Source organism: Suricata suricatta, chromosome 3, assembly GCF_006229205.1.
Source record: "Suricata suricatta isolate VVHF042 chromosome 3, meerkat_22Aug2017_6uvM2_HiC, whole genome shotgun sequence".
NCBI lineage: Eukaryota > Metazoa > Chordata > Mammalia > Carnivora > Herpestidae > Suricata > Suricata suricatta.
The window spans coordinates 60,256,814-60,282,373 of NC_043702.1; the positions used below are offsets into that span (position 1 = coordinate 60,256,814).

Genomic DNA, 25,560 nt, shown 5'->3' on the forward strand with positions numbered 1-25,560 from the left:
AATAAAAGTTAGGTTGTTCATCCTTCCTTGCAGTTAGGCAGGAGAACTGTGACTAAGTTCCAATCCAAGAAAAGTAAGGGTGCAAACTTTTCACTCATTGCCCTCCTTCTTGGTGGCTGGAGTGCTAACGTGAGGGACAGAGCTTGAACAGCAATCTTGAAACGTGAGATAGAAGCCAAATGCTGAGGTTGGTAGAGCACCACAGCAGCCTTGTGATACTTACCTCTCAAATTCTTTTTAAGTGAGAGGGAAAAAAATCTTTCATTTTTTAAAGCCACTGGTATTTGAGGTTTTAGTTTTATGCTGCTGTTTCCTACCTTAACCAATACACATTTCAATAGGTGACACATTACTCCTTTATTAAAAGTTGTAAGTGAGAAATTATTTCAACACCTGAAGACCAAACTACAATGGAAGATTCCATGGGTTTAAGACTGTGAGACATCCTGGAAAGCGTTTTCTGTAAAGTATATCCTTGCCGTGGCATGACAACATCACTCTTCTTTAAAAAAGTTACCGGACAGACATCATTTCCACCATCACCTATATAAACTATTCTTGTATAATTCACTCCCTCCTGTGACTGTTTATCTATAAATTCCACCAAAACTACATTTTTGCAAAGATTTTGGGGGCACCTATTGCAAGAATGAGCATGATAATTTTCCACAGTGAGATGACCATTGCTATCAAAAGCTGCTGGATTTGTAAACACTTTATCAAATACATCATGAAAACTGGTAGCTTCTAAAACCCAGTCTATGAAGACTGAATTTGAATCTGAAATAATGATGCAATCAAATTTATCTTTGTTCTTTCTTATAAAGGTCAAAAGTTCCACCATCCCTAGAGTGAACGGCATTGATGTCACTGTTCTTTTCATTTCATCTTCTCTTACACCTTCATCTCCCAAATACTTAAAGACTCTGCCCATAAATTCTGTCCAAAATCCTTTTTCATAAGAATCTTGCAGTTCAATAGGAAGCTTTTTCTCTGGAGCACACTGTACAATCCAGGTGTCACTATTATCATCTATGATTGTATTGTCAAAGTCAAAAACAAGCAAAATTTTCATGGTTCCAAAAGCAAATTTGGGTTACCCTGAAAAAGAAGAAATATTATCTCCTCAATGTACTATTTACATGTTTAGCTATTAACAAACAGTACTGAGTGTTAATCTGCTAAAACAAAGGTTATAATAACAAGCTAAAATGATTAAGCATTTTAGGACTGTCACTTAAGCACTTTTCCCTAAGAAGCAAAGTTCATATTTGAGTATTTTAGGTAAATGGAAACAGATTATGTAAAAGGATACTCACAGTATTATTGTGTTTCTGTGGGGATGAGTCTTTGAGCACTCAAAATTAAACGACAGAGTAAGCCAATGAGAGGAATAATGAAATAATTACTCTCTTACAGTATAATTTAGAAAGATATAAGATAGAAAATAGGCTATTCACTCTTATTGCCTCTAAATTATCAATCACAAATGTATTAGTTTGAAGTATTTAAAACAGTAATCCTCATATTAATTAACAAGTCATGAATAATATGAATTATCTGTATACTGACAAGAATTCTAATCAAATTTAATTTACTATGAAATCTTGCAAAGTTTGAATAGTTTTCCTAAAAAACATGTTCAGCCTGAAATCATCAATGCCAGTGCTATAACTAAACGGTTGTTTGATGCTGTACTTGAATTCTGCAGAAATTACTTAAACTTGGGAGTCAATTCCATTCTTCCAGACTCTAAGTAACTTTTGTTAACAATTTTCACATTATTTATATTGTCTTTAGAGAGTTTAGTTTTGGAGTACCAAATAATCTGGGTAAATGTGAAAAATCACATTGCTTATGATATGACAATTACTTAATTCTCTGTTTTCATTAAATGATAATGAAGGTCAATAATTATAAATCTCAAGAAAAAAGGAAAAACTAAACTGATCAACAGATAGTATGTATAAAAGTTATGTAACAAAGACAGTTATAAAGAATACCCAAGAGAAGCTACAATTACTGTGCATCAACAACAACAAATTTTTCAGAGTAACTAATGTTTTTATATATACCACAACACACCAGGCCCTAGACTAAGAACTTTACAATCTCATCATCTTACTTAACTTTATCTCCCTATTAAGTAGAAAGTATTATCCTCATCTTAGAGATATATAAACTGAAGCTTAAGTGTTATTTAGGTTGGTTAAGTATTAGTTAAGTGGAAGAGCTGGAATTTGGACTCAGGTCCACTTGACACTATAGTTCATGCTTAAAGTACCATACTCTAATGGCTAAGAAATAGAATATTTGTAGCTTGTTAGCCAGTTTAGTTTTAAATTTTTAAAATATTTTTAAGAATTTTTAAAATGTTTATTAATTTTTGAGAGACAGAGTGCGAGTCAGGGAGGGAGACATAGAATTTGAAGCAGGCTCCAGGCTCTGAGCTGTCAGTGCAGAGCCCGACATGGGACTTGAAATCACTGACTGCAAGACCATGACTTGAGCCAAGGTCAGACACTTAACCAACTGAGCCACCCAGGTGCCCCTATTTAAAAATGTATTTATTTCTTGTAATCTCTACATCCAACACGGGGCTCAACTTCATGACCCCAAGATCAAGGGTTGCATGCTCCTCCGACTGAGCCATCAAGGGCCCCCTTTCATTAATCAGTTTAAAAATAAATACTAGGGAGGTCATTTTGACAAAAAGATGTTTAATTACATGAAAACATTCATTCATCTCAAAGTACACACTAATTCTAATACCACATCTGTGACCATTCAGATCATGAGCAGGGGAGGGGCAGAGAGAGAGGGACACACAGAATCAGAAGCAGGCTCCAGGCTCTGAGCTGCCAGCACAGAGCCCAATGCGGGGTTTGAACCCATGAACTGTGAGATCATGACCTGAGCCGAAGTCAGAAGCTCAACCGACTGAGCCACCCAGGTGCCGATATTCTCTGATTTATAGCAATACATATCCAGTAGATAAAATTGAGAATAGAGCTTGTTGGCTCAAACAGGAATAAGTATTCTATGTCTCTCAATTTAGGGTATCTGGAGAACAATAACCTACAAGGGTATCTCCTATTGTGTACATTTAGACAATATAGAATATTCTGATACTTTGGATCCTTGAATCTCTGAATATCTAATCCAGGTGTCTCTGACTAGCTCATAGGAATTTAAGGGCAGAATTTACTCTCTCATAGAAACAACGTAATAAATAGCAATAAGGCAGAGTTGACAAAACATTAGTACTACACTCTAGGCACACTTTAAATTAAACATGCTTTTCAAGCATTCTGAATCTATAATTTTTAAAAATATTCAAATGTAATTTCATTGGTTGAAAACTGTCTCAAGTCTAGATTTAATCAACCAAAAGTTACCTACATTCTTGAACTATTAACCTCAAAATAATAAGATATATCATAAACTTGAAGTTAACATAGTTCTGCTGTTGACTATTTATTTCTACATGAAGGTGTACTTTTCTTAATTTCAGATCTTTTTCTATTAAAATTTTTAACTTATTTATTTATTTTGAGAAAAAGAAAAAGTACAAGTCAGGGAGGAGCAGAGAGGGGAAGAAAGAGGATCCCAAGCAGGTTCTGTACTGTCAGTGTAGGGCCTGATGCAGGGCTTGAACCCCTGAACTCTGAGATCATGACTTGAGCTAAAGTTGGACACTCAACTGACTGAGACACCCAGGAGCCCCTCTATTAGTTTTTTGTCACCACTAAACATAAACCTTTATTAAAAATACTTACCTGACTTAGTATTTCCCAGATAATTAATTTTAGTTCAGAATAGAGCTTAGGTTAAACAGTCATGACAATCTTCAGTTTTAAACACCAGCCAGTTCCTAACCAACAGTACTCCTACTCTGTGTGCAGGGAACAAAGTCTTCTGGTTTGGAGCAAAGAAACAGAGACTTCTTAACTCCTAAAATTAATAAAAATATTTAAGGTCTAATGATGCTGTTTTCTCCTCTATCAAAAAGGCACCTATTAGCAATGGCAGAAACAAAATTTTGATTAAACAAAAACCTTAAATATAAAACAGGAAATGTCATGTGAATATAAATTTTTATCCAGTGGATATAAACACAAGCGTTAGGTTGATTATGCTGAGATTTCCAGATTCCATTGTTTCGTTTTACTTATTAAATAATAGACAAGTACCACATTCAGTTGTCAAACTTTCAAAAGTTGGTGTTATACTTTAATAGAAACGTCTCCAAAACTTACGTATGTGCACCAAAATTTAGTTTAAGAATGTGAATCTATTTTGGGGCTCCTGGGTGGCTCAGTCAGGTAAGTATCTGACTTTGGCTCAGGTCATGATCTCACAGTTCATGGATTCAAGCCCTGGACCCTGCTTCAGATTCTGTTTCTCCCTTTCTTTCTCTGCCCCTCCCCCACTCACATTCATTCTCTCTCTCTCTCTCTCTCTCTCTCTCTCTCTCTCTCACTCTTTCTCTCTCTCAAAAATAAACATTAAAAATTTAAAAAAAGAATGTGAATCTATTTTGAATCCAATTTGTTAAAATTCCAAAAGCAGTTATTAATCATTCTCTCCAAAAGCACGAACAGTATATATTTGATATGTCTGCAATGTTTCCAGCGATTAACAATAGCCTATGAGTTTTTAACAATAATGAAAACTGGAAACTACACAGATATCCAAGACTTGGGAACTGTCTAAATAAGATATGCGTGTAATAGCCAGAAATGGAATATTTATTTCGTCAGTAAAAGCGAAGATGTTCAGTTCAAATTAAACAAATAAGTCACTAAACAGTGTGTATAGTATAATCCCATTTTTGTTTAAAAAAAAAAAAGGTCTATGTATACAATGGTAAGACAATGGGTGCTCAACTTCAGTGCATTTTTTTCTATACTGAATTTGTAATAATTTTTTCCCCAGAATAATTTACTCTATTTCAGATCAGAGTGCAAATACTACCTTAATTTCACAACAAAATTAAAAAAAGGAGTAGAGGTCAGACAGATAAATAACTAACTCTGGATAGACTTAGCTGTAAACATCCATGAGTTAGTTGAATCAGGTGTTGGAAGTCAAATGATATAAGACTATCATGTCAAATAGGCAAATTAGTGACATTAAATTTTATATGATTCACTACTTTCTATAACCCATTTAGTTAAAATTCCAGAGAATTTTTGTTGGGAGGCAATCCTCCATGGGTCTCTACTGGGTCTACATACCTTACAAGCAAGACATTCCGCACTCTATGCTCTGGGCTGTCCTCTCAAAAATGTATATATAATGAACAGCCTTGAAAGGCATGCTTATTGTCCACTGTAATAAAGATTATGGTTCCCTAAGCTCCGGTTCCAGTCCTGTAATGCAACACACTCCATTTGCAGGCAACTTCTGCCTCTTCACATGACCCAGTGGGAAGTGGGGCAAAAGTGCTGATATTCTCGCTACTGCTACTGCTATAAGTAATTCAACTGTGCTCTAGGCCTCTGTGACTTCTACAAAACTGTCGCAGGCTAAGTTGTTAGCCTGCAAGTAGGATAAAATCGCTGACTCCTCTGAGTTCTTGACATTTTTAGAACTATGCTTCCAAAAAAAACCACCAACGCCACCAATGCTGTATGTGCAAAAGCTACTTTCCGTCAACAAATGTTTTATTAATGCTTTCATACTTACCAGCATTATTACGGTGGAACATCTGATAGAAAACCTGAAGAAAAACAGTACAACTATGTGTTAGAACCTTAACGATTAAAACTCTTACCTCCTTTCACTTTGAGTGACTCTAGTTTGGTGCCTGACATGTAGGTGTCCTAGCCAACTAGCTTATAATGAAATCATTTGTACCTCGATGTGTCAGAAAAGGATATTTTGAAACCAAGCCCGCATCCACTCTTACCAGATTTTTGTGTGCTTGGTGGTCTGGCTGGTCTCACAAATACATTCAATTTACTATACTGTATTTACCAAGCAATTTGAAATACTTTAAAGATCCTGACATCAATGTTCCAGGACAACATCCAAGTTTTAACATGCCTATTTCTTAAAAATATAAGCTTCATCTTATGGAAGAGGCCCATAAACTCGGTTCATGGCTTAGAAGCCAAAGTCTTTACAAACAGATTTTGTGTCAATTAATTTCTGGATTTTTCTGGAAGGGAGGTCTTTGCCCTCCACCTTCCACCCCCGAGGAGGTCGGTGGGTTGCACACACCAAGCCTAGGCCTCGCTCTCCCACACACCTGCCGGCCTGCCCCGAGCGTAGGCGCAGGCACCTCGTCGGGGGTCATCTCCTGTGAGGGTCGCGCTGGATTAGGATGGGAGAAGCCGGCCGGGCCGGGTCCCCAAGGCTCCTCGCCGACCCAGGCCAGGCGTCAGGCAGCCGTCCTGGCCTCCGTGCGGCTCCCGCGGACTCAGCCCTCCGACCTTGTTCCCGTGCCTGCCCGCGAGGGGCACCCGGCTGAACCGCTGGGCCTGGACTTCCCGCGCAGGCGCAGCCCGGCTCCGCTAGCCCCAAGGCGGACTGCCGTGCGTTCACCGTTCTTCTGCGGCGGTTCCCGTCACTTCCGGCAGCGTTGCTGAGCAACCACGCAGTTTGGCTAACACTCGGCCGGCGGGACTACAACCTGCCCGGAGTTGTAGTCGTTTGGAAAGTCTGAGCGCGCCAAGGGCAAGTCGTCAGAGATGCTGGTGCGGTTCGGAAGGCGCTGCGGACGAGCGAAGGAAGACACAGGTGAGCTAACTGGCCTGTCCAGGCGCAGGGAATGTTTCTGGCCTCCAGGCATAGGGTAAGAGGCAAGGGTGCTAAATCAGTTTCGGTTACTTTTTGAAAGGGGTTCCACTAAATCCAAAGCAGGCCCATGGGTATCGTTGGGCTCTGTGTAAATGCACGGTTTTGTCTTCAGATGATTGGGTAGGTGAAAAAAGTTTACAAATAGCGGAGAAAGTGAAGGTAGAGATACCCACTTAACCAGCTGGTCTGAGCCTTGAACTGTGTGCTTGCAGCTCCAAGTGTCTAGTGTTTGCTGAATTCCCTTAAGCTTTTGTTATTCGTTGAGTCAGTTGGCATATACTTTTGGAAGTATCAATGACCTCATTAGAGTCTTGACCCTGCTGTGAACTTAATGAGTGCTCTTAGGAAAGTCTCTATAATCGAAATGTCTCAATTACCTCATCTCTGAAGTGAAGGAGTGTAGAAAACAATGCTACTTAGGTATTGTAATCTAGATGACCTGTTATAAAATTTTGATTTTTGACTACAAGTAGCCTAGGGGGACATCTAAAGAACTCGTTAGCAATTACAATGATTTAATTTCTTGAGTCTGTAAATTCCCAATTAATGTTCCGATGATGACCACCAGAACCGTGGGAGTTGGACTGTCTTCATGTCATTGCCTGAGCTTTTGTGGCAATAGAGCCTCATTCTGCCAGATGCTGAGTGAGAGCCAGCCATTATGCCTCCAGTGGACACTACTGGGTATTTATGCAGTGAAGGACTCATGAAGTTCTGACATGTAGAAGAGACAGTAACCATGTAACATATAGTGAAGAAAAAAAAACCTATTGCTCTCACATACTTTCTTACATATGTAATACTATAATAAAAGACTTAGATTTATTATGTGATAGGTGTTAAAAAAAAAAAAGTTTTGTGTCATTTGGTCCAAAAATTCCCATCTGAGCCTCACTGCTAAATTATAATCTTCATTTAGAAGTAGGTAAAATGGTTCAGATATGTAGACAACATTTGTAAAAGAATTATCTAAAGATTTAATTGGGTGACATCAGCCAGAATGGTGGAATAAGGACCCCCAAAATTCCTCTTCTCTATTAAATCAAAAGGAACACCGGGGCACCTGGCTGGCTTAGTCAGAAGAGCATATCACTCTTGATCTCAGGGTTGTGAGTTCAAGCCCCATATTGGGTGTAAAACCTACTTTAAAAAAATTTTTTTTTAAAACAACAAAAATCGTCAAAACCGGCTTTCTTTTAGAACTCAAGAAATTAACCAAAGGCTTGTAACAATTGAAGAGTGTTTTATCAGGAAAAATAGGTGAATCTTGGTAACAACAGTAAGGTGTTTTTGCATTTTAACTTGCTCTTTTCCCTTACTTTTCTCCTAGCCCTGTAGAAATCTAAAAATCCACTGCAACCACAGTGAAATCCAGTGCCTTAGTAACCTGTGGAGGGGGCAGGAAAGGATTGGATCCTCTCTGAAGCCTTTTTTAAGATAACTATTATTTTAATTTTACCTGTCTCACAGTTCCCTGAAAAATCCCAGTCACAATGCTTGATTTTATTTCACCTGACTCAGAACTCACCGGGAATGTTTGTTAAAACAATCATTGGCAATTTTTTAAACAGGTTGGCTGCCTGAAGTAGTGATAACTATTGGTTGCAAACAAGCTGACCAAAAACTTAAAAAGAATACCTGGGAAATGAGATGTCCATAAAGGGCTTTGAGACGCTCCCGACTTATTCCTGGGAATCCAGAAGGACAGATGCATGTACAATGCTATACACATGCCCAGGAAATACCTGATAAATTAGCTTCCACCTCTGGCTAAATTTGGGGCTCAATGCAAGAAAAAAGTAAAGGCTAAGACAGAGTTGTAAACTGCCTGCCTGAGCATTGAAGTCATGCTCCACTACTCACAGAGAGTTTCTTGGCAAAGGCTGGGAGACTTATTTAAGGACATTCAATATAATTTAATTTAAGGAAACCCCGTCCAATTATTAGCTGACATCTAAGCTAAGCAAGCTGAGATTCCAATAGCCACATACGACAAAGAATACAGACTTTACAGATTTAGGTCAGGAAAATCATTAAATCACATCAGCAATAAAAACAAAACGTTGGGTGTGCGGGGAATCTGACATCTAGAGTTGCCATATATTATTTAAAATGTACAACTTTCAGCAAAAATGACAAAGTATGCTAAGAAATAAGTTTTAATAGGAACTGTTCCTAAGGAAGCTCAGATGTTAGACTTACTAAACAGTTTTCTTTTGTAAATTTACAGCTGTTGTAAATATGTTCAAAGAACTAAATCTCAAAGGACCTATGGAAAGTATTGAGAGTGCTGTCTCACAACATAGAGCATATAAGCAAAGAGATAGAAATTATAAAGAGAAACCAAATAGAAATTTTGGAGTTGAAAATCACAATAGTTTCAATGAAGAATTCACTAGAGGGGCTCAAAAGCAGATTTGAGCTCACAAAAGAAAAACTCCATGAACTTGATCATATGTTGATTGAGATTGTCCAGTCTAAGGAATAGAAAGAAAAAAAGAATAAATTAAAAAAATGAGCATATCCTCAGGGAAATATAGAGTACCAAGAAGTATACCAAGATATATATAATTTGAGACTTAGAAGGAGAGGAAGAAATGGGTAGAAGAAAATATTTGAAGAAGTAATGGCTGTAAACTACAAATTTGATGAAAAACATTAATCTATACATTCAAGAGCTCATTGATCCTCTAAATAGGATAAATTCAAATAGATCCAGAATCAGACACATCATGATCAATCAAAAGACAAAGGGAAAGACAATCTTGAAAGCAGCAAGAGAGAACCAATGCAACACATAAAAGTGAGCCTCAATAAGATGACTAGCTGATTTCTCTTAAGAAACTGTGGAAGCCAGAAGACAGAAGGTTGACATATTCAAGATATTAACTGAAAAAGACTTAAAGATTCTTTATCCAGGAAAACTGTTAAAATATTTCCAGGGTAGGTGGCCTGGTTGAGCAACCGACTTCGGCCCAGGTCATGATCTCACAGTTTGTGGGTTTGAGCCCCCCGCGTCGGGCTCAGTGCTAACAGCTAGCTCAGAGCTTGGAGCCTGCTTTCGAGTCTGTGTGTCCTTCTCTCTCTGCCTTTTCCCTGTTCATAATCTGTCTCTTTCTGTCTCTCAAAAATAAATAAATGTTAAATTTTTTTTTTTTTAATTTCCAGTTATGGGATCCTGGATGACTCAGTCAGTTAAGCATCAGGCCTCAGCTCAGGTCATGATCTCACGGTTTGTGGGTTTGAGCCCCACGTCAGGCTCTGTACTGACAGTGCAGAACCTGCTTGGGATTCTGTCTCTCCCTCTCTCTCTCTGTTCCAACTTGCACTTTCTCTCTGTCTCAAAAATAAATAAATAAACTTTAAAATATGTACATATTTCCAGGTAAACAAAAATAGCGAATTCATTACTAGAAGACTTGACTTACGCATAGACCTACACATGGCTGAATTTAGGTATAACTTGATCCAGGACACTATTCTATCTCTCAGCGTTGCTTAGCTTTATTCTCTCTAGGTGGGGCTTGGTATGTGATAGGCAAGATGATGCCTGTGGTTCTAAATTCAGACTTCATTTTAGCAACCAGTTTCTCAATCCCGTCAACTTTAGTTCAAACCTCAAGAAGACTCTAATTGATCCTGGCAGTTTTTCTCCGAGTATCTTTATCTATTTCTGGAGCTACGTGATTTCTTGCTTCTGCTTTTCTCTGTACTTGTGTTTCATTCATTTTCTAATAATAATAGTAAACATATTAATAGCTAATATTTATTGAGAACATTTTGTGTGCCTCACATAATTCTAAATTTTTTACATATATGAGTTCATTTAAGTCTCAAACCATCCATATAAAGTAGGTCCTATTAGTATCTACATTTTGCAATTAAGGAATTAGAGAATTAAATACTTTTGTCTAGAGGGACGCCTTGGTGGCTCAGTCGGTTAAGTGACTGACTTCAGCTGAGGTCATGATCTCATGGCTCGTGAGTTCAAGCCCCACATTGGGCTTGCTACTGTCGGTGTGGAGCCCACTTCAGATCTGCTGTCTCCGTCTCTCTCTGCCCCTCCCTTGGTTGTACTCTCTCTCTCTCTCAAAGAAACATTTTTAAAAAAGTAATTTTGTTTAGGGGTACCTCAGTGGCTCAGTCAGTGGGGTGTCTGACTTCGCCTCGGGTCATAATCTCACAGTTCATGGGTTCGAGCTCCATGTTGGGCTCTGTGCTGACAGCTCAGAGCCTGGAGCCTGCTTCCGATTCTGTCTCCCTCTTTCTCTCTGCCCCTTCCCCATTCTCTCTCTCATTAAAAAAATGTTTAACATAATTTTGTCTAGATTTACATAGTTGGTATGTGCTATGTTCATTTAGGATGCTTTTTAATTCATATATAGAATACCCCACTCAATCATGTTTAAAAATAAGGACATTTATTTGCTCATATAACAGGAACTCCAGGCTTCAGGTCTGATTGATCTAGCATCATAATGAGATCCTCATCGCCCATGTTCCCCCTTTGTTTTCCCTCGTGGTTCATAGTAACAGCTTCATCATAAGGCTACTTCCTTTTGTGGTCATAGGATGGCTGCTTATCTGGCCTTTATGCTTCCTTGTTCATATCTAGCTGGGGAGTCTCTCTCAGATGTCTCTCCCAAAAGAACAGGAAGAACTTTTCTAAAAGTCTCAAATCTCTTTTCGTTTTGTTTATTACACAAATAACTATTGCCAAGGGAGATGGAAGTATTGTTTAACTAATGAAGCCCACCCTGAGACTTTATTCAGTTCTCCAAATTACATTGCCACTACTCAATTAGGAAGGGATTGAATAGAGTCAGTTGCAATGTCTACAACTCCAAAAGAATATACCCCAAACTATCCCCCAAATTATCCATGTATAGACTGCTACTTGGTCAGTTTTTTAAAAAGTTTTAATAACAACCTGTTGGGGTAGGTATTATTGATCTCAACTTCAGAGATTTGATACTGAAGTTATCTCCAAGTTACTAAAGTTAGCTCCAAGAAGTTAAATGACTTGCCTAAGTTTACAGAGTAAGGAAGTGAAGACTCAAATCTGTCCTCTGACTTCAAGTTCTATACTTTCCACTTAACCCCAGCTGTTCTTGAAATAATAAGAATAAACTTATTATTTAAAACAATTTCCAGGTATCATGACAATCTATAAATGTCTGAGAAAAAAATATTTAAACTCTTGAAAGTCTTTAATATTCATTTTTTAACATTTATCAGAAATAAAGAATGATGAAGAAGATGAAGTCCTATATCCACCTCTTCTACCTAGCAAGGTTGATCTCCGGCAGGTTACCATAATTCCACACAATGAGTGGAAAAGGATTCAAGATAGCCTTGACAGTTTGACAAGAGAAGCAGCACGCCTTCGTGCAGAAAGAAAGGCAAAGAAAGAAATGCATTTCCGATCCCAAGAAGTGGTAAAACACTGGACTAATACATACGCAGTAAGTATTAACCACCAAGGTATACACATGCACTGAAGACTCACTCGTTTCTTAGTACATTTTATAAATATTTTTTTATGTGTACAATATTATTAAAAAAATGTGAGATACCTGGGTGGCACAGTTAGTTAAGCATCCAACTTTAGCTCAGTTCATGATCTCCCAGTTCATGAGTTCAAGCCTTGCTTCGGGCTCTCTGCTGTTAGGACAGAGCCTGCTTGGGATCCTCTGTACACCTCCCTCTCTGCCCCTCCTCCATTCTTGCATATTCATGTGCACTTTCTCTGAAAAGTAAACATTTTTTAAAATATCATAAAAATGCGCTGAAATACATTTTCAACAGCTTTATTTAGAAGTGGCAAACAATAAAATAGACATATAAAAAAGTATAAAATTTGATATGTTTTGATATATCTACACACCCCTGAAACCATCATTGTAATTAAGATAATGAACATACTCATCACCCAAAAAATGTTTCCCCGTACTCGATTTACTGCTTCTCACTCCTCCAGGCACCTGTCTCTAGGCAGCTGATCTGCTTTCTTTTTTCTCCCAAGATTTTATTTTTAAGTAATCTCTACACCCAACATGGGCTCAAACTCGAAACCCAGGCACCCCTGCTCTACTTCCTATTTTAAATTTCACTCAGCATAATTCTTTTGAAATTCTTTCATGTTGTTGTGTGTACCAGCTGTTCACTTTTATTGCTGACTAGTAGTATATTCTATTATATGGACGGACCATAATTTGTTTATCTATTCAATTGTTGGTGATTTGGCATCAACCATACTTTGGAATTTGAGCTGTTTCCAGTTTTGGGCTATTATAAATAAAGCTATATATGAACATTCATGTATAAATCTATTTGTGGACATATGCTTCCACTTCTCTTGGGTAAATATCTTGGTAGAATGGCTGAATAATATGTTGGCATGTTTGAATTTCTCTAATTTCAATGATGCTGAACATCTTTTTATGAACTTATTTTTATATCTTCTTTGGTGAAGTGTTTATTCAAGTCTTTTGCCCATGTTTAAGCTGGGTTTGTTTTCTCATTATGAGTTTAGAGAATATTTAAAATATATTCTGAATACAAGTCCTTTATTAGATATTTGATTCAAAAACATTTTCTCTCAGCTGGGAAGGGGCACAGAAAGCTTTTGGTACCTTGCTTTAGAAGCAGTGTTCATACCTTAGTCTCCTTTTTCTAGAAGAGGGAAGAATTATATCATGACTGATATATCACATATATTACATTCTGAAAAAGGCAAATCTATTGGGAAAGAAAACAGATCAGTTTTTTTTCCCAAGAATTTATTTTTAAGTAATCTCTACACCCAACATGGGCTTGAACTCGAAACCCAGCACCCCTGCTCTACTTCCTATTTTAAATTTCACTCAGCATAATTCTTTTGAAATTCTTTCATGTTGTTGTTTGTACCAGTTGTTTTGTGTACCAGGAGCTGCAGATAGGGGTAGTGGTATAACAGGGCGTGAGGGTATTTTGGGGGACAATGGAACTGTTCTATAAGTGACGATGCATTTGCAAAACTGGACACTAAGAGAAGGTGTATAAATTATTCTCTAAAAACCTTCATTTTAAAGAAGTCCCTGGAATGGAATATACCATATGATACTTTATGATACATAATATTTTACATATCCACAAATGTTAAAGAATAAGAAGAAATATGGTAAACGTGGTAGAAATGTAGTAGTAAAAGCTGTTTTGTAAAGGCACAGAGATTGATAAAATAAAAGATCAGAAGAGAGAGCCTAGAAACAGTCACGTATTGTATATGGGAACTTGTCTTATGGCAGAAATATCATTCAAATCAGAAGGGAAAGGATTGGGATTTCAGTAACTGATAGATAATTGGCATATGAAAAAATGAGATTATATCCTTATCATATAGAATATACAAAAATGAATTCCAGCTGGATTAAAGACCCAAATGTGAAAAGTAAAAGAGTAAACGTTTAAAATATATCATAGAATACCTTCAGGATTTTAGGGTAAGTAAGGTTTTCTTAAGGTATTGAAAGTATGACCCAAAACAGAAGAAGAAAGACTTCATCTGACATGCATTGGATAGAAGTAGTTCTTACAGGAATAAAAGTAGTAATAGGTATCTTGTGTGTGTGTGTGTGTGTGTGTGTGTGTGTGTGTGTATAATGTAAATATAGAAAGGAGCTTTGGGGGCGACTGGGTGGCTCTGTCGGTTAAGTGTCTGACTCTTAGTATTGATGTTGAGATTTTGTGGGTTTGAGCCCCGTATCAGGCTCTGCGCTGACAGTGTGGACCTGGCTTGGGATTCTTGCTCTCTCCCTCTCTCTCTGCCCCTCCCCCACTGGCGCTATCTCTGTCTCTCTCAAAACAAAAAAAAAGAAACTTTGGAAGCAAACTAAGAAACTAATAATTGTGGTTATCGTAGAGACTGCTGATGGAAGTTAGGATTTGAGGGAGAGCTTCATGTACACCTTTGTAATATTTAGGGTTTGGGGGCACCTGGGTGACAGTCACTTAAGCATCTGACTCTTGGTTTTGATCTTGGGGTTTTGTGGGTTTGAGCCCTGTATTTGGCTTTGTGCTGGGAATGCGGAGTTTGTTTGGGATTTTCTTTCTCCCTCCCTTTCTGCCCCTCCCTGGCCCCCACTGTCTCTGCCTCTCTTCTCAAAATAAATAAACTTAAAAAAATTTTTTTTAATATTTTGGAGTTTTGAACCATGTAAACATGCTAGCTACCAAAAAATGTAATTAAAATATTAGCTTATAAGTATAACATTACATTTTATTTATTAATGATATTTGCAAATATAAAGATGCATACTCATATTTCATGCAATGGGAAATTTTGTAAAATTAAATAGAAAAAGGAAAACACAAGACTGCTTTTTTCTTATTGCAGGGGATGAGAGAACAGAAACTTGAAGCCAAAAAGGAGCGTGATGCAGAAATAGAGGCAGAAAGACAAAATCTTGATGTGGAGGAAGCAATATACAAACAAGGAGAAAGGAAAAAGGCTATTGAATATGCAAAGCAATATCAATTTTACCAGACAGAAAGAGTGAAACATTTTCATGTACTACTTGGGTTTTCTTGCATTTCTCTACATATTTAACATGTCTCTTTACATAAATAATTAGACTTTATTTCCTTAAAATGCCGCACTTTTTTTTTTGTAGTCAGGACTTCTTCTTAGTAGAGTTATGAAAGAACGTGATGCACAGATTGAATCCCAAAAGAATAAAATAAAATCAGATAAAAAATGGGAAGAACAATTAAAACTCAACATTGAAAAAGCTTTTAAAGAAGAACAAGAAAAAGCAGAAAAACGACGCAGAGATAGAGTGGCTCTTGCCAATGACCATTTAAAACAGTATGTATATGTAAATTACTTTTTTTGTATCTTATTTTTCTCATAAAAGTTTTTTTCTGATCATAAAACAATACATGCTGAAATACTTAGTAAGTAAAAACTACAAAGAAAGTTTAAAACTCACTATTACTCCATTACCCAGAGGTTGTATATTAGTTACTATTGTCACAATAATGCTGCCTAACAAACAACCACACAGTCTAGGGGTGTTCAGCAATAAACATTTATTTCTCATGCATCCATGAGTTGGTGGGGCGTGGCTGCACAGCTTTTCTTCAGACTGCAGGACAGGCTGGGCTTGCTTGTTGCTCTGGCGATAGCTCTGCTCTGTTCCATGTGTATTCATTTTTGAGGTACAGGATGAAGGAAGGGACAGCAGCCGTCTGAGGGAAACTTTTCTTATGGTATGACAGAGATGCAAGCAAGAATATGGCTAAACTCAAAGGAAAAGTCAAGGAAATACACTTGGTCTATGATAAGTCTAAAGCAAATCACATGGCCAACCCAAACAACCATGGAACAGAGAAGTAGACTCCTATGGAAGTGGGAAGTGAGAGAGTGAATCTTTTTGAGCAATAATCTAATCTACCACAGTTATATTATTGTTTGGTATATAGCCATACAGACTTCTTTTGGTGGTAGTGGTGGTGGAGGGAGTCAGAGTCATTGAACTGTAATTTACATTTACTAATAAAATATACCTTTTAGAAAGCAGATAGCTGTATAACCACCCCTAAATCAAGATATAGGATACTTCCACCATTCTAAAAGTTCCTAATGCCCCTTTGAACTGAGTTCTTTTCCTTACCCTCAGCCCCTAGCAATCATTGAGCTAGTGATACAGACTTTTTTCTGAACATATATACTTTTATTTTATAAAATGAAATTGGGTCAACAGTATTATTGTATATTTTTAAATTTACCAGTATCGTGAGCTCATGCTATCTCAGTAAATAGAAATCAAACATGAACTTTTTTTTTTAATGTTTATTTTGAGAGAGAAAGAGAGCGAGAGAGAGCAAACACATATGTGTGCATGAGCAGGAGAGGGGCAGTGAGAAAAGGAGAGAGAATCCCAAGCAGGCTCTGTGCTATCAGCGCAGAGCCCAGTGAAGGGCTCAATCTCACCAACCATGAGATCATGACCTGAGCCAAATCTAGGGTCAGAAGCTTAACTGGCTGAGCCACCCAGGTGCCTCAAGCCTGAACTTGTTTTTAAAAAGTAGCTGCTATATATAAATCAGGAGAGGGGATTGTATTTGTGCATAATTTACTTACTTTTCTAAATAGCTGATACATGCAAATAGGAGAAGCCACAAAGGGGATTCAGTGAAAAGTCTCTTCCTTGTCTACCAGCCACCTTGTTTCTCCAATGTGAGGCTTACCAGTCTCTTTACATTATAGTTTAAATGTGCAAAAACATATCAAAAAGCTTTAAACAGTATTCTACTTTTAAAGAAAAAATTATTTTTGTAATTGACTATATTATTAATATATGATCAAACAAAATGAAAATTAAAATCACTAGAAACTCTGTAACCCAGAGTTAACATCTGGGTGTATATTTTTCTACTCTTCAAAGTTATTTCTTTTAATTTTGCAAATAATAAATGAATATATACTTATTTAAAATTCAAAACAGTGAAATTTATAGTAAAATTGAAAAGCCCATCTTCATATACACCTTATTCATTGGTGTCTCTTTAAGTCCCATATTCTTCCTCACAAATAGCCATTATATAAAGTTTTGTGATTATCTCTTCAAAATGCTTTATTATAGTTACTAATATTTATATGCAAGACATATTTAAGTATGTTTATATATTTTTACCATGGATATTATACAATGTATTTTACTATCTTCATTTTTTTCACTCAACAGTATACCTTGAATATCTTTTTTGCCAGAATATAAGAATCTGTCACATCTTTTCAAATAGTCATATTGTATACAAAGGATGTACCATTATTTATTTAACTGTATTATTTTGGGGGGAAATTTGGATTTTTCCTCCATTTCTAACAAGGCTATGGCAAACATCCCTGACCATATTTATTTTGTAATATTTGTGCAAAGATGTATTTATGTAGGATATATTTCTTGAACTGAGCTTGGATTTTACATGTGGGGAGATACTGCCAAATTGCCCCTTGAAAAGGCTTTTAAGTGTGTAATCATCAATGATATCGGATACCTTTTTCTTTATGTTATCAATTCCAGACAGTAGTTTTTTTAGAACTTAATGGATCAAATAATACTATCTTTTAATTTATATCTCTTTTTATTTCTAGTGAGGCAGGTTATTTTTTCATGTGTAAATATGCATCTGTTTTGGTTTTTGTTACCATAAATTGTTTACTCCATTGTTCTCTTGTGTAGGTTCATATTGATATGTATGTCATTGATTAAGAACTGATTAATAAGCCATTTTTATATATGTTGGATAATTATCTTTATTAGACACATTGCAGATTTTTGTTACCTTTTCTGAATGGTTTTAGTATTTTCTTTTTAAAGAATTTTTAAAAGTATAATCTCCGCATCCAATGTGGGGATTGAACATACTACCCTGAGATCAAGAGTCACACGCTCTGCCCCCGAGCCAGCCAGCTGCCCCCGAATGTTTCTAGTATTTAGAAGAGACTTATTTTGATGTCCTCAAATCTGTCTCTTTTTGTTATTGTGGTTTTGGGTTTTGTATATATATTTTTATATCTTATAGGATGTATATATTTATTTCTTGTAGTCTGAGTGACATAGATATCAATTCTCAGGATATATGTGTTGCCTAATTATATATGCCTCAGTTCTTTTAACCCTCAGTAAAAAGAGAAGCGAAAGCTTTGGATTTATTGTAGTGTTTTTCTTCGTCAGTGTGGAGAGCCAAAGGTTTTTGCAAGTTAGGGACAGTTTATGCAAATATTTTCTGTCTGAGCGAGTCACCCATGAAAAATCTCTTATGTTAGCCGTTGCAGCTCAGAGATCATTGCGTGCAGCAGACTGACCTCCAGGAATCTACCTGGCAAGCGCTAACACCTTCACAGGCCATCCACCTGTAGCCTTTGCATGTAGACTGTGTTCAGGCCATACGATCTCCTTCCCATGTGGTCTTCGGCAATAGATTCGAAGTTCCAGCAGGTTTAAGGTTTGCTTGAATTGTTTCTTTGGTTTATCTTCAGTGCAGTCTAGGAGATGTTGACCAGGATCTGAGGTCAGCATAAATTCCGTTCCTTTTCATGGTGTGCGCTCTGTCCTTGTGGATGAGGGCCAAGTATTACTTATCTTCATTGCATTCTCAGGTGCCCTATTTTTTGTTGAAATCTCTTGGAAACTTAAGTATATAGCTAAAACTTTGCTTTATCAGTTTCTCGTGGTGGTAGAATTTTTTCCATTCTGCTGATTGCATTGTGGGGAGTTAGGAGGGAAAGATATTTTACATGTGGGCTTGGGTTCCCAATTTGGTTCCAGAAGTCCTATGTCTTAAGTTTATTAAGAAACATTCAATTCTATAATTGAAAACAACAAAGGAAAAGACAAATCTATTACAAATGTTTTTTTACGTATATGAATTCACAAAATTACCACCAGTGGTATTCTGTTGAATGTTGATTCATGTATCAGTTTTATACAACTTAGAATGCATGGCACTTAAAATACTGTTAGGAATGGTAATGAGCCCATAAAAAGCCTCTTTAAGCCAACAATAGAACTGGAATACTAACACTGGTATTAATCTGAGTGGATATAGAGGACCATGTGGTAGAAAAAGAGAAAAGAAGGAAAGATTTTTCCTTTCTTGAATAAAAAAGTCTTTCAGGGAAAAAAAATTTAAGATAGGCTCTTCATTTATTAATTAGTAAATTCATTGATCCAATCATCCATTCATTATTATAAACATTTATTGGACAATCTCCATTTGCCAGCCACTATTATAGTAACTGAGAATGTGAAGATGAATGTAATTCTCTTTTTTCTTAAAAATTCCACAATCTAGGGAGGAGGCTGTAAATATGGAACAAATAATTACGGCATGATAGTAGATATTTTGATGAATATATGTATAGGACATGTGGAAGCATATAAAATGGACATCTCAGTTCATGCTGAGTTATGAAAACTTAGTAGGAATAAATCATACAAATAGGGAGTAGAGAAGTATTTTAAGCAGAGGAAATAACATGGGTGAAGAGCCAGAAGTGAGTGAGAGTATGGTGGATTTGGGTAACTACGTAGCCAAGATGACTATAGTAAGAGGGCGAAGAGGACAGTGTTAAAGATGAGATTGGATAGAAGCAAGGGCCAGGTCATGTGTGCCTTGGAGGCCAAAATTTAGAATGACTTTCCACTTTGAACAAAGACCATATTTTAACACACACACAAAAAAGGAAATTGGAAGATATCAAGAGGCAAGACTCTTTTGGATGCCCTATTAATTGTATTACCAAGTGCTATTCAGGTATTACATGGTGGTGGTTTAAAAAATATACACACGTCCTTTCATACTCCTCTCTGCAGAGAGTGGAGTCTAATTCCTCCCTCCCTTGAGTGCAGGCTATACAAAGTAATTCATTTCCAATGAAGAAAATGAGTAGAAATGATGATGTGTGAATTCTGAGAGAGATTAGCATATAAAAGGCATTATGGCTTCCTCCGCCCTATCTTGGATCACTCTTTCTTGAGGGTGCCATGATGTAAGGACACTCAAGCAGCTCTATGGAGAGGTCTGTGTGACAAGAAGCTGAGGCCTCCTATCAAGAGATATGTAAAAATGGTTTCTCCAGCCTGAGTCAAGCCTTCAAATGACTACTGCTCCAACTAACATCTTGATTGCAACCTCTAGAGAACTACCCAGCTAAGCCACTCCCAGATTCCAGAATCTCAGAAATGGTATAAGATATAAATGTTTATTAATCCATTAAATTTGAGGGTAATTACTCAGCAGTGGTTAACCAAAATACACTGTATAGCTGCATCCCTGAAACTGAGATTTTTCACACATTTTTAAAACAATCTCTAGGCTGTGGACCTGGTCAGTCTATTCCATTTTTGGACTCTGAGCAGTATAAGAATCTGCCTGTGGCTCACAGCCCAGTGGGCATAATGAGGATGGGGCAAATGAGGGACTCTAGTGACACCAAAATCCCCAAATGGAAAGATTTGACCAAGAACCTTAAACATAATTATTGAAAAGAAATTTAACAGTATCTGTAGACATTGCATATAATTCTATTTTCTTCTAGGTATGTCTTTCTCTACAAAGGGACCCATAGACCTTGCTTAAGAACAACTCAGTACCTATTAATCTCATCAACTTCCCAGAAGAAGGAAAAATCCACTACAGGATAGTTTGCATCACCTTCCCCTGGATAAGATCATCTAGGGTGAAAGCAGAGAGAGAGGAGGTCTTAAGCGATCACATCCCTTCCTACTGATTAAAAACACATCCTAAATCTAAGAACTTCCAAATTTATAATTCTAGTCTAGACTACTCCTCTGGGTCCCAGCTTCACATACAACTGTCTTTAAGACATCTCCATTTCAATGTCTCATAGATATCTCAAATTTAAAATGTCTTAACATGAAAGTATTTATTCACCACCCCCTGCCAGTGGACTTTCTAGTGACATCCTTATCCCTTCAGTTGTCCAAATCAGCAACCTAGAAATACACCTTGATTCTTCATGTTCTTTTACTTCCCACATCAAATATAGCAGCAATTCATGTTGAATTTTTTCTCCAAAATGAATCTTAAAGTTACTGCTATTATCTTAGTCCATGCCACCCTCATGTCCTGTGGATCACTGCGTCAACCTCTTAACTGGCTTCCTATTCTCTCTTCCTAACCCCTTCTTTCATCATTCAGAGGGATTTTATTAAAAATTGATCATATTGGGATGGCTGGGCTCAGTTGGTTAAGTGTCTGACTCAGGTAATGATCTCACAGGTTTGTGAGTTTGACTCCCACATCCGGCTCTGTGCTGGCAGCATGGAGCCTGCTTGAGATTCTTTTTCCTTCTCTCTCAGCTCCCCGACCCTCTCAAAATAAATAAATAAACTTTAAAAAATGATCATATTATTCTCCTACCTAAAACTTTTCAATAGCTTTCCATCCACTTAAAAAAAAATGGAGGGACACCTGGGTGGCTCAGTCAGTTAAGCATCAGACTTCAGCTCAGGTCATGATCTCACAGTTGGTGAGCTCACTCTTCAGGTGAGCTCCAGCCCTACTTTGACTCCACAGTCTCCATACCTCTCTGCACCTCGTGGGATTCTCTCTCTTCCCTCTCTCTGTCCCTCGCTCACTTGTGCTCTCTCTCAAAAATATAAACAAACAAACAAATAAATAAAATGGAAACTTGACCATCTCCTGCTAAGCCTTGTGTGATCTGGCCTCATCTAAGCCTCCTTTCCTGCACTCCTTCCCTTTAGTTCTTGCATTTCTGTCATATCGACCTGCCAGGCCTTGAGCGCCTGTCAAACCTTTGCTGGCTTCAGGGCCTTCCCACATGTTTTTCCTTCTGTCTGGAATTTTGTTCTACCATTCTTTATCTGTAGGCTTCTCACAAGTTCAGAGAATCTTCTTTGTTTCTAAGAATTTTAACAAACTAAACAAACATTTTGAAAATTTAGTATTTTAAGGGCAATTATAAACCTAGTTTAGCTGTAGACAAAAATGACTTTTTTCTTAGCTCCTCGAGAAAATGATTGTGATTCCAAAGCTGCTTACTCTGTACAGATGAATCAACTGGGAATCTTCTGTCCTGCAGTGGTTCAATGATACCAAAGTGAACTTGCCAGCTCACTTAACTGTGTAGTCCTCCATGGCATGGAGAAGGGAATTTTCCCCTCTGAAGATGAGGATAAGACTCCAAGAAAATACTCTTTTGGATTGGGTGCATATGAAAGGTTTATTCCTCAATCTTTTTGTCTAAGTGTATTATTGATCTGCCCTGTGCCCACCTGTTCAGGAAGAAAAAAAATTAGAGACAGCAGATAAAGAATGGCGGCAGAGTAGCCTGCACACTTGATTGACTGAAGAGAATGGATGAGCAAGTAGACATCTCAGGCTGAGCTGCCTTGCCAGTATGCAGAGGATTAGTTGCCAGATGGGGGCACTCAAGAGTTTGCAATAAAGCTGCGATTGTGGAAGGCCACTGAGGGACTCGCGGTGGTGGGGCTGGGAAGGTGGGGTGGAGAGGTAGAGCTGGAGCTCAGTCTCACAGATCACAGCCTTGCAGTAAGGAGGCTGCTCCAGGATCTCTGCAGAACTCACAGGTAAGCTCTGTGTGGCTTACCACTCAGAAGGCATCTATAGCTAGTGGATGTTGACTAGAGAAAGAATGACAAGCAAAGTGGCTAGTTGGGTAAAGAAACCCCATTTCCTGAGAGGCTAAACCCATAGCTTAGGCAGCATTGTCTAGTGCTGACTAGTGAGAAACACTAGGGATTAAGGACTTTTCTGTAAAATAATGTCACTTTTCCACCATATTGTCATTCAATAAGCTGGTTTTTTATAAGGGAAAGGAACATTTGAATCTAATATAGGACTTATTTTGGTCAGGAATGAAACAAATTTCAGAGAAAGGAAAATATTGGCAGGCTTAGGCTTTCATCACTGCTCTTTATATATTCCCTTCTTGTCCCCAAAGAAATTCACGAGTTTCCCCACAGCTTCAAATCATCCCAGGGTAGAATCTCATTCATTTCTTTAAAATATAACCTTTTTTTCTGCTTTGCTCTGAATTATAGTTATGCTTTTACTTTAGAATAAAGGAACATGAAGAAGAAGAAGAAAGAAGGAGAAAACATAAAGAAAAGGATGCAGAGGAAATAAGGCGACAAAATTCATTATATGAAGAAGAAATGAGGAAAGAACTGGAAAAGAAAAAACAAGAGATAAATGAAAGCAGAAGGCTGTTTTTTGTGAGTTTAAAATACATATCTCTTCAAAAATGTATAATGTCCAATGCCTAACTTTTAATATATTTTTTATAATTGGTAGAGTTGAAAACAAATTGCTATTAAATTGGGTTTTTAATATACTTTTGGGGCAGCTATATTTGCTAGGAAATTAGTGGATGTGCTCTCATGAATGAACAGGAAAGAGAAAAGAAAATGAGGCTTTTTTTTTCAAGTGAATACATTTCCTTGAAATGAGAACTGTGAGGAATGAATGGAGTAATATGTGTTCATTGTCTGCTGCGCTGCTAGTAAGTGGTCAATAAATAAGAGTTATTTTGTTCCTATTGCAACTCACTTTATTTTGTAATTTTTTACATTCTTTCTTTAAAATTAGTGTTTATTCTTAATACATGCACAGAAATAAAACATTAAACACTACGGAAAGGCTTAGAAGAAGAGTAGCAGTTCTTTGCTTTACCCCTTTTGGTTTTTTGGAAATAACCACTTCCAGGTTCTTTTAGCTGTTTGTTCCAATCTGAAGTTATATTCTAAATAATCTGTATATTTTAACAATGTAATACTACTCTGTGATTAAAAAGAATGAAATCTTGCAATTTGCAACAACGTGGATGGAACTGGAGGGTATTATGCTAAGCAAAATAAGTCAATCAGGGAAAGACAGGTATATTATTTCACTCATGTGTGGAATTTGGGAAACTTAACAGATGATCTTTGGGGAAGGGAAGGAAAAGTAAGATAAAAACAGAGAGGGAGGCAAATCATAAGAAACTCTTAAGTACAGAAAACAAACTGAAGGTCGATGAGAGTGGGGTAAATGGGTTATGCTCTAAGGAGGGCACTTGTTGGGATGAGCACTGGGTGTCACATGTAACTGATGAATCACTGGGTTCTACTCCTGAAGCCAAGGCTATACTGCATTTTAACGAACATGAGAATGAAAAATAATAAATTTGTATATTTTAAAAATATATATCACATTCTAAAGATATAGATCCTGATTTATCATTTTTAGATATTTTCTTTCTCTCTGCCCTTGTAGTTAAGGATTGAGTTGTTTTCCAACACTGTTCTCTTCCCATTCTCTCCTTCCTTTAAAATAAATATGTCACAATTTTAGCTAAATCATCATAATTATATATATTATATATTGTTATCTGAAGAGCCAAATAACATACTATATTTCTTTGCTTGCATAAATGTTTTTGTGTGATTAAAATGTGTATTTATTTGCTTTGATGGATGTACACCTGTTTCTTCCCACGTTCCAGAAGTTCTGTCAAATATATATTGATGCTAGTTTTCAAATATTCATCTAAATAATATTAAATTATCTATATTATTGTTTTTTTAGAACTTCCCACATCCAGAGTCCTCCATCCTTCTCCTTCTGGACTGTTTGCCCTCTAGGCCTCCTGCCCAGCCCTCCTGCCCAGAAGTCACTCTGGGACTTCCCTGGGTTACTGTCCTGGGCTGAAGCTCCCATTTCCTGAATCACGTGCCTTCTTTTTTCTTGGTTTACTTCTCCATCTTGCTGAAATATATCTTCGAGTAACCTCCCAAGAAAGGGTATACAGGTCAATTTTAAAAATTCTTATCTGAAAAGGTTATCATTTAAAGTCACATTTGCTTTATAGTTTGGATATAGAATTCTCATTCAGAATTCAGAATTTTATATTCATAGTTTCATGATCATCTGGTTTCTAGTATTGATATTGAGAAGTATGATGTCATTTAGAGTCTTCAGCCTATTTATGTGATCTGTTGTGTCTTTTTTTGTTTTTCTCTCTCTCTTTCTGAAAGATTTCTGGGTCTTTATGTCTGCAGTTCTAAAATTTCACAGTGACATACTTTGGTACAGTTCTTTTTCCCTAGTTTCACAGTGATCGAGTCTGGTAGGGGAATTAGGAATACAGGCAGATAGACAGTGGATGGGGAAGAAAGGACACTTTATACTTGTGTCTTGGGTGTTTTGTTTTGTTTT

The 25,560-nt window shown here is 37.1% G+C and overlaps 3 protein-coding genes across 8 annotated transcripts in view; 1 reads left to right on the forward strand and 2 right to left on the reverse strand.

The window, feature by feature from the left end:
- Nucleotides 1-6,340, reverse strand: part of LOC115287736 (kelch-like protein 23) — a 36,525-nt gene extending 30,185 nt beyond the window's left edge. The window contains exons 1-2 of one of the 4 annotated variants that reach the window (XM_029934419.1): nucleotides 6,290-6,340; nucleotides 5,692-5,725 (exon numbers count right to left, since the gene is read on the reverse strand). The gene's annotated coding sequence lies outside the window, so the exon portion shown is untranslated. Of the gene's footprint in view, nucleotides 1-3,779; nucleotides 3,796-5,691; nucleotides 5,726-6,256 lie in introns of those variants that run through there. The other 3 variants (XM_029934418.1, XM_029934417.1, XM_029934420.1) reach the window with 3 other exon arrangements.
- Nucleotides 339-6,335, reverse strand: PHOSPHO2 (phosphatase, orphan 2). 3 transcript variants are annotated; one of them, XM_029934422.1, is made up of 4 exons: nucleotides 6,257-6,310; nucleotides 5,692-5,725; nucleotides 3,780-3,954; nucleotides 339-1,101 (listed from the first exon to the last, which is right to left on the reverse strand). In XM_029934422.1, exon 4 carries the CDS (start codon nucleotides 1,073-1,075, stop codon nucleotides 350-352), a length of 726 nt encoding a protein of 241 aa, XP_029790282.1. In that variant the 5' UTR covers nucleotides 1,076-1,101; nucleotides 3,780-3,954; nucleotides 5,692-5,725; nucleotides 6,257-6,310; the 3' UTR covers nucleotides 339-349. The 3 variants fall into 3 exon arrangements, with proteins under 3 accessions (XP_029790282.1, XP_029790283.1, XP_029790281.1); XM_029934423.1 differs by lacking the exon at nucleotides 3,780-3,954 and having other exon boundaries at nucleotides 6,290-6,335; XM_029934421.1 differs by lacking the exon at nucleotides 3,780-3,954 and having other exon boundaries at nucleotides 6,257-6,306.
- The window catches only part of CCDC173 (coiled-coil domain containing 173), a 28,474-nt gene continuing 8,512 nt past the window's right edge, over nucleotides 5,599-25,560 (forward strand). Inside the window, exons 1-7 of the mRNA XM_029933309.1 lie at nucleotides 5,599-5,634; nucleotides 6,174-6,542; nucleotides 6,657-6,747; nucleotides 12,046-12,272; nucleotides 15,185-15,358; nucleotides 15,462-15,655; nucleotides 23,423-23,617. Coding sequence (XP_029789169.1) covers nucleotides 5,599-5,634; nucleotides 6,174-6,542; nucleotides 6,657-6,747; nucleotides 12,046-12,272; nucleotides 15,185-15,358; nucleotides 15,462-15,655; nucleotides 23,423-23,617 — 1,286 coding nt within the window. The remainder of the gene's footprint in view (nucleotides 5,635-6,173; nucleotides 6,543-6,656; nucleotides 6,748-12,045; nucleotides 12,273-15,184; nucleotides 15,359-15,461; nucleotides 15,656-23,422; nucleotides 23,618-25,560) is intronic.

Bases quoted from the DNA above. Each gene is read 5' to 3' on its own strand.
- PHOSPHO2 (XM_029934423.1), bottom strand. From the start codon at position 1,075: ATGAAAATTTTGCTTGTTTTTGACTTTGACAATACAATCATAGATGAT.